Genomic DNA, 9,086 nt, shown 5'->3' with positions numbered 1-9,086 from the left:
TCTCTCTCCCTCTCTCTCTCTCCTTGAAGCCAGTGACTAGAATAATCATTGGCACTTCTTTTTTCCCCCTCTTAAACTACGTGTCCAACCCATCAGGGAATTCTGTCAACAACAGCTTCAAAATAGATCCGGAATCCAACTACTTCTCACCACCTCTACCCTCACCACTCCAGTCCAACCTACTATCATCTGTTGCTTGATTACTGCAAGGGCTTTCAACTGGCTTTCCGTTTCCACTCTAACCTCCGATAGTCTATTTACAACACAGTAGTCAGAGCAATCTTGTTAAAACATGGCAGGTCACTTCTCATCTTAAAATCCCCAAGTCCCCCATGCCTCTCTCAGACAAGATAAAACCCAAAGCTCTCCTGGTAGATGACAAGGTCCTTAAAAAAGCTTCTGCCATCTTCCTCTCCCCACTGGAGACATAAAAACCACCCCCCAAAAGTATGATACTTGAATATGTTGAGTACTTGGAACTGAGGAACACCAGAAAGACCTTAGAGTCTCAGGACCAAGGTCTTTCTGTTCTCTCTTATCTTTCCTTCTCACCTTTGAGAACCACAGAAGCCAGGGTTCCTCTTTTGCAAAGCAGATCATAGAAATTAGAGACCTTTCCCAAAGCAAGTATTAAAAACCCAAGGCATCATTCTAACTTTCCACCCAGTCTTTCTAGTCACGGCAGCTGACAGAATTCTATGTTCTAGCAGTATGTTCCATGAATGAACTTTTACCTTTTTAAATCACATTCCATAAACTTGGCACATCTCAGACACTGATCAGACTCCTACCAAGTCTTGCCCCCTCTACAGTTTATGCAAATGACAAAGAACAGGACAAGCAAGCTGGAGCCAAAAGCCCTTCAGAGAACAGAAACCAGTGGGCGTGGCAGGACTAAAAGGAGAACACAACCTCACCGAGGTCAAGGGAGAGGGAAAAGAAAGTAAGTCCACAAGTCAGAGACAGTGATTAAAAACCAGAAAGGCTACCCTGTCTGGGAAAATGGAATAAGACAATGATCTTTGCAGGCACATTTCAGAGCATGTAATTGTTTGCTTGTGGGGACATATAAAATGTCTATGCAGGAGGCTATCTGCCACACACATGTAGAAATCAGAGGACAACGTTCAGGAACTGGTCCTTCCTTGCACCATGGTGTCTCAGAATTGAGCCCAGGTCACTGGATTTACTGAACAAGACCTTTACCAGTAAAGTCAACTCATCAGCTCCACGAGCAGAGGTAAAGAGAGAAATTGGGGCATGTACTTAGTGCCCGCCACACTCTTCTCACTTAAGTTCATCCATGTCATTCCTTCCGTTCCCATGGCTTCAAATAGTTGGATGAGTTCCTTAACCCACATCTAGCTTTTTATCTAGAGAGCAAATTAAAGAGGAATGTAAACTTCCCACCATACATCTAGATCTACACACCCTTTAGGTACTCCTAATGAAAACCAAAACTCACTACCGATCTTACCATAGACAACGAACACTTGCTGCTTGTTCTTGTGTATCCTATGTTTTAACAAGTGCATCGCTGACCAAACTATCATCTAAAACTACAAATCTCTAAGCATGGAGGCATGCAAGAGGTAGAGGCAGGGGATCAAACATTCAAGGTCACTTTGACTATATGGCTAGTAGTTAACAGGTCAGTCTGGATTATATGAGAACCTGTCCCGCAAACAAGCAAACCAAACCAAGAATACACAAAACTATAAATCATCTGGTCTCTCTCCTTTCTGTCCATGATACATGCTGGTATATTAAAGCATCCTATTTCTATAGAGTCTACTTGTTAAATAGTTCTCTAGCAGTTACACTATATCATTTTATAATAAAGTATTAGTTCTTTTTTCCAGTTGTGTCTTTTTTCCAGTTACTGCAGTTGTGTCAGTATATATATTATACCTAGATATGCTAGGTGTTTAATAAGTATTTGATCCACTGAAGTAGCTCAAACAGATCTGTATTAAATATACAGATTTGTGTTTATCAAATTAACTTGTTTTTCATTAATAACCAAGACGGTATTTAATAAAAAAAAAACTAACCTAAATAATTTGGAGAAGGATAACACATTCCAACATAAAGATTCCCAAATGAAAACTTCCACTTCGATTAGGCATCCTCTGGGAGACTAAGTAAACAGTGTGGAAACTCGGTCTCCACATGGGAATTATTCCAACTTTGACTTTCTATGGCCCGTTCTTGTCACTCAGCCTTCTCCAAAGACGTGGTTCCCCTTCCTAATTTATTTTGTGTTGTCCAAACCTGTAACTCCAATGAAAAAATACTGGCACTTCCAAGGCAGATAAAATGCATGACAGATAATAGTTTTTACTTTAAGAGGCACAGTCCCAGTGAGATATTCATCTTGAACAAGAACAGATAAACCTTCACCTGGATAAACACAGACAAGGACAAGACACGAAGAGCAGCCCCTTCCTCAACGCTCGAGACCCAGGGACCCAGGGACACAGTCTTGACCTTGATAACCTCCACAATGCCTTGCCAGCAGAAGGCAAAAAAGGTCTCAGAAGTATTTTGGCCCCAGAACATTTTTGAATCAAGTTAGAGAAAGTTATGAAACTCACAGTTGTCATCCTTGACTTGTGTCCAGAAGCACAATTCAAATGGAGCATGGAGTCTAAATGGTTGATGGCTTGCAGCTGGCTGTACTTCCCAGCCACCAAAAGGAAAAAGCTCTAATTCCACCCCAATAAAAAAAAAATGTAACCTGGCAAAAAACAAAATAAATAAATAAATACATATATATGTATATATATGTATATGTATATATATACTTTTGTGACAAAATGATGAGACAGAGAGGTAACAAAAAATAGCAGACTGTCCTTATATTGCTGCATTTTAACAATGATTGTATACATTCAGAACTGTTTAGAAGGTTGACATCAGCATGCCTGCTACACCAAATACACAAACCATCTTTGCCCTACCTCCTACATCAGATTGTCTTTAGCTACCTCAAAAAGTACAGCTGCAGGCTTCTAATCAGACTTCTTAGGATATCACCGTAATTTTGTGGCCTGCTTGTTCCACAAAATATAGTGTATTCCCAGTATTTCCATACTGGTAGATGAAAATGACATGGCGCTATCACTTGAGATATAAGAAATATGTGTTTATTTTTCAAACTATGAATTTACCTTTCTTTTGCCAAATGACAGTATCATCATCATTTCGAGGCCTCAAGTTTCTAGCTCCTATCTGTTACAGATTCACACCACATTCTGCATGTTCAAGTTTAGTGCATGTTGTTCATGCAGTGCCTAATACATTACATTAGAGCCCAAATGCATGGAATGTCCCCTCAACTCGTCATAGTTTCCCGCTTATAAAATGGGCAAATCAATATATAAAACTAATCATGGTTGCTCTCAAGCAACCTGAATTGATCGGTTAAATATAACCCCAAGTGCAGCTTATGTGAGGTTCAATTACAACACTAAACAAATGGGGGGGGGGGAGTCTAAGAAAGGTGCCATACAAATACAGGTCTGCAACTCCAGCAGAGGGAAGAGGACCAGGAGTTCAAGGCCACCCTCAGCTAAGGACAGTTCCAGGACCATCTGGACTCCCTGACAACCAAGCTCAGCCCCGCCCTCTTCTAGCCTCACTTGGGTGAGGTAAAGGCTCTAGTCAGCTACATCTAGTCTAATGCCTAATTCCCACAGGTGCTTCAAAAAGATCTGAAAAAGATACTCCTGGGCTTCAACTTTGAAAACTATCTTGTGAGAATAAAAGAGTATCATCAAAAATATAATTATAAAAATAATAAAATCAATACAAAACACAAAATATTCTTTGACAGCAAAGATAAAAATCATTAATTGTGCAAATCTTGAATGTGCGCACAAATGTGTGTATGTGTGTCTGTCTGTTTGAAAGCCTTGATTATTAGTACTATTCCCCTCCATGTAAGGAAAATCACCTATATAACTGGGGTGGTCGTCTTAAAAACTCAAGCTACTTATAGTCAATATTTACTTAAGTACCAATACTCAATATAGGGTCATTTTTAACAAAAAGAAAACTAAAATCCTATGTTAAGACAGCCATCAATGAAAATATGAGCGAAGATGAACCCAACTTTTATTCATTAGAAATATCAACAGTTATGACTGAGCAGCTAAGAACATTTGATTTACGATAGTCGTTCTATGAAAAAATACCAAGTTTTGTGGGATTAATTTTTTAATGATGCTTCCTCAGTGGGCAGGAGAATGTGGCCACAGCTAAGGTGAGAATGCAGGAAAAAACCTACAAATCTTCTGAGCTTGATCACCAGCACAGAACTCACTTTCTGAGCCACCTCTGCCAAACCTAAGTTCCTGGAGCTCTACCTCATCTCAGCAATAAGAATAATAACACAGTGACTTGAAGGACTAAATAATTCATAATGCAACTCCAACATTATTCAAACAAAATTCAACATGCTTGCAATAGTGTTGTATCAATAGTTTTATTCATCATAGTATTGCCGTTTTATTACACAATGCCACTGGCTACACTCTTCTCATAGTAAAAGATAACAAAAAACATCTAGTTATCCAATATCCTGGAATTTACACCATTGATGCTACTTGACTTCTTAAATATGAACCTGCTTCTACAGCTAAGTAGAAGCTACAGAATAGCGGGCAAGATTCTTAATAGGAATGTGAAGAAACACGGTTCTGCTGAAGAATTCTGTGATTTACGGAAGCCCATTCAAATAGGGCTGGGTAAAGAAAAGGTCATTAGAGTGACCAGTCCTGCTGCATTTTCATTCCGAGACTAAATCAGTGGCTGCATACCAATCCCCAGCAGGAGAAACACCCGTTCTAGGTGATGGTCAATTTATGCAGGAAACAGATATGCTCATTGTCAACTCTCCGCGGCATGGAAGAGCCTTGTTTTCTTTAGCATGGGTAGCACGGGTAGAGCTGTCCGCTCTCTGTTCTCTTTCTTTCGGCTGAGGCACACTAGAAACGCGGTAGCACTGTCCAAGTTGTCTGAACATCTTTCGGCAGCGAGAACAAAAGGTTACTTTGAGGCAGAGCCCAATGACCCCTGGGAGAAGCAGAGAGTTCTGAGGCTGTGAAGCTTCTCCCTCAATATCCCCACCAGCTACAAGTTGCACTTTCCCTTATTGCTCAAATTAAAGATGTTTTAGGTCAAAGCCCACTTTATATTGTCACATGATCTAATGTGTGCCCCTTCCCTCCCCCCCGTTTATAAAGGGGAAAAAAAACTTGGCAGATTTTTAGTGTATAATTCGTTGTAATTGTACAAAAGAGTACATAATCCTCAGCTCTGTCTGAGCTGAACCACACAGGAGTCCTCGCTTATCTGCAGACAGTAAGTCATAAGATTCCCAGTGCACGCCTGCACTGTGCATAGCAGCGACCCCTGCTACACTATGCTCTCTCCTCTAGACACACACTTATGACAAAGTCCAATTTATATATGAGACACAGAAAATATTAATAACATCATATTAATATCAACAATAGAACAGTTACAACAATACACTATAATAAAATGGAAAATAGGGTGATTTGAGCCCAAGCATTCCATCATTAGGACACTCGGTCTGATAACCTGAGTTTCTAAGTGGCCAACAGGTGGGTGCCATATATAGTACCAATTCCACCCAGCAAAATTATGACTCACATCCTGAGAGTGGTGAAGGAGGATGGCACAAGGCTTTCATTACAACTTCTCAGAATGGCAAACAGTTGAATATCTATGCAATGTTTGTGTTCGAGGTCCCTCATTTAGTATTTTCAAATGCCCTTCAAAACAGGTAACTGAAAACACAGGAAATAAAACTGTAGGTAATGGGAAAATAGTATTTATATATTTTTTAAAAGAAAAAAAGAACCCACAATACTTGAATTCATAGCCGTTCAATGTCAAATTTATTTTGAATATTTAAATTTAAAACTTGTTAAAATGAAGAGATATTTGCATAACTCATTTTCCAAAGAAACCTTTGGCAGTAGACTCAAACAGGACAAAGATTAAGTTATCTCAAAGCACATTTTTTTTTACACTATACTTCCTAACAAATAAACTAGTATCAAATGCTGAAATTTTACAGTTTGAATTACAATGGAAAAGTAGCTACAGGGCCTTTCAAATGGTCACAAAATTCCACTCTAAACAGCAACAGGATAAATGTAAGCACAGTGATGGGCCCTTCTCTCTCTCTCTCTCTCTCTTTCTCTCTCTCTCTCTCTCTCTCTCTCTCTCTCTCTCTCTCTCTCTCTCTCTCTCTCTCTCTCTCTTCTTTTTTGCAGTAAATGATATCTCTCAAAGAGCTCCATTTAAAAAAAAATTAATACCCTTTTTCTTTTTTAATTCTAGAAAAGAGAAAGAAAGCTGGGCAGGGTGGTGTACGTCTTTAATCCCAGCACTCAGGAGGCAGATACAGGTGGATCTCGAATTCTAGGCCAGCCTGGTCTACAGAGCAAGTACCAGGACAGCAGGGCTACGCAGAGAAACCCTGTCTTGAAAGTACAAAAGAAAAAGAAAAGGGAAAGGAAACAAAATAGAAGACGATCAAGTCTGGGTCTCCTTCCACCCTACTCCCCAATACTAATATATACTCAAAGACAGAAGACAACAAGGGCGGGACATCAAAAGAGGCCCTGTGCTGGCCAATCCTTCCTGCTCCTCTGTGTGCTAGGGCGCTCAGAGCAGTTCGTCACACCCCACCTTTGGCTCATTTTTAAAGTCCCAGTGTGAAAACGTGCTGACAGAAGCTTCGGGAATTGCAAGCATGAGACAAAACAGAGAGGAGAGGAAATACTAGTCAGGCAATTCACTGAAGAAAGCAGCATGGACTTGTCTAGGTGCTCTCCAGGTAATGAGAAACATCTCTCGAATGCCAAGGAGAGGCCGTTAAATGACTGCTCTTTTAACACGCCTTTCAGGCACATGTCTTAAGGCTGGTGTCACAGAAAGGCAGGAGGGGCTACCCCTACTTCATGATCACACTAGCTCTGCACATAATTAAAACTAATCCTTTTACCTGGCTACATGTCTTACAAGCAACCTGTCTAGTGCATACATTAAAAAGGTCTGGATGTTTTGCACCAACAAGATTCAATCAGTCCATCCGCATTGGGGTGGGGGGGAGGGATGCAAGTCCAAACAACATCAGCTCATTCACTTATTTAAAACATTCAGCAATTTTAAAAGGCTTAGGAATCACGGAGCATAATGGTGTATCAAAATGACAAGCCTTCACCAGACACACAACAGCCAAATTTGCTTACCTGGAGCTTTGAGAGGCAGCCAAGACATGAAAAACGCCACAGAAGGAAAGCTTATGCCATGACTTGCACTAAGAACAGGCTGCAGAAACAAGTGTTTGCAAACCAATAGAGGTACTTGATATCTATCACACAAGAAAGGAAAGAGGGGGGAAAACCACCAAAAAACCCTCTCTCAGAACTAGCTGATACAATTATAACCCAGCTCCAAAAAGGGATTAACTGTAACCTGCCCACGGGTTAAGCAGAGGTCAGCGTGACACTAGCCTCACTTTCACAAGACGCTGAAAGCCTTGACGTTGGTGCCAGAGAAAACACATTTTACCTTGGCTCATCTGTTGGTGACAAAATCTTTCCTACACAGCCTCGTTTATCTCTCTGTAATCCATCACAGAGAGGACAAAACAGTAACTCAATAAATTACACCGTACTTCTTCATTAACTACACTCAGAGTTTTTATTTAGATGCCACAGCATTAACGGGCGAGAGCTGATTATCTCCACCAATCTTGTTTCTACCACTTTCTGTGGTTCATGGGGCGACTCTGGTGTAGACTCCACCTAGAGCATTTGTGTGTTTAGGTGTGATGCTTGCATCTTGATAGCACACCCTGGTTCACCATCAGCTCACGCCTATGGCTTGCCAGAGAAAGGAAACGGGTATCAATCACTCTCCATCCTTCTGCCCTGGCTCAATCCATTATTCTGAGTTTGTTTCACAGATGTATGACGTCACCATGCCCCATCTACCATACTGCCAAGGAAAAAGCAGGTGCCGGTGCTGCGCTTTAGAAGTCTGCCAAGGATTATTTGCCTACTCAAGCAGGCTTCGGAACCACCCGCTGAACACGTGTGTTCTCCCCTGTAACAGTCTAGTCTCAGGAGTGGATCAGGGTAGGTAAATACACTTCAGTGTCCTCTCACTCCTGAAGCCTGATCACCTCTCCTCTGACTGGGGTGCCCTGGCCTCCAAAAGTCCCCTAGTTGGGACTGATTACCCTAGCCTTTCTTCTGTAAGAACTCTGGTTAGCCAGAATCCACTTTATTCCTGATGTGTCTCCCCTTAGTAATTTTCTACCCATTGCCCCCTGCAACGCTTGCTGGTTATACATTCCTGCCAGTTCACAGGGAATGTGGTACTGAACACATGGTCTCCCTGTCAGCAGGACCCTTCTGCAGTGGTCCCACCTGTTGCTATGGCTGCTGGACAGCTCTCCTTATGGTCCTTTGGTTTGGTTGGTTTGGTTTTCCAAGACAGGGTTTCTCTGTGTAGCCCTGGCTGTCCTGGAAGTTTCTCTGTAGATTAGACTGGCCTCGAACTCAGAGATTCACCTACCTCTGCCTCCTGAGTGCTGAGATTAAAGGCATGCACCATCACTGCCTGGCATCTTTATGGTCTTTTATCATGGGCTAAATACTTCTTTAAAAGGTAGTCTCAAATCACATAAATTCCCCCACTGATCTCCTGACTTTAGTAACTGAGACTCCTTGGCAAACTTCAAGTCAGACATTTTAAACCACATATGCATAAAAATCAAGTGAGCAAAAGGCAACTGTCAAGAAATCCAAGGGAATAAGAGATTTCTCTCACATCATAAAACATGGGCATTTCGAAAATCATAGGAATGAACACCCCCCTGCCTTTTTTTTTTTTTTTTGGCCTGAGTTTAATGGTTCTTGATCCTTTAAGAGCCTTACTGTTTAATTTGTTTTTAGGCAGAAATACTAAAAGAGGACCCTCCCACACCACAGAAGAATCAAAAAACAAACTGTGTGTGTCTGAGTGTATGTGTGTCT

General features: G+C 41.2%; 1 protein-coding gene across 2 annotated transcripts in view; it reads right to left on the bottom strand.

Annotated features, from left to right (window-relative positions):
• Positions 1 to 9,086, bottom strand: part of Arl15 (ADP ribosylation factor like GTPase 15) — a 362,674-nt gene that overhangs the window by 256,339 nt on the left and 97,249 nt on the right. The window contains exon 1 of one of the 2 annotated variants that reach the window (XM_026783836.1): positions 2,598 to 2,711. The exons of the other annotated variant lie outside the window; for it this stretch is intronic. Within the exon in view, the coding sequence (XP_026639637.1) occupies positions 2,598 to 2,645 (48 nt within the window). The 5' untranslated portion in view covers positions 2,646 to 2,711. Of the gene's footprint in view, positions 1 to 2,597; positions 2,712 to 9,086 lie in introns of those variants that run through there. 2 annotated transcript variants of the gene reach the window in all.

Source organism: Microtus ochrogaster, chromosome 19 (genome assembly GCF_000317375.1).
Source record: "Microtus ochrogaster isolate Prairie Vole_2 chromosome 19, MicOch1.0, whole genome shotgun sequence".
In the NCBI taxonomy this organism is placed as follows: domain Eukaryota; kingdom Metazoa; phylum Chordata; class Mammalia; order Rodentia; family Cricetidae; genus Microtus; species Microtus ochrogaster.
The sequence above is the reverse complement of the archived record's forward strand: the minus strand, read 5'-3'. Positions and strand labels throughout refer to the sequence as shown.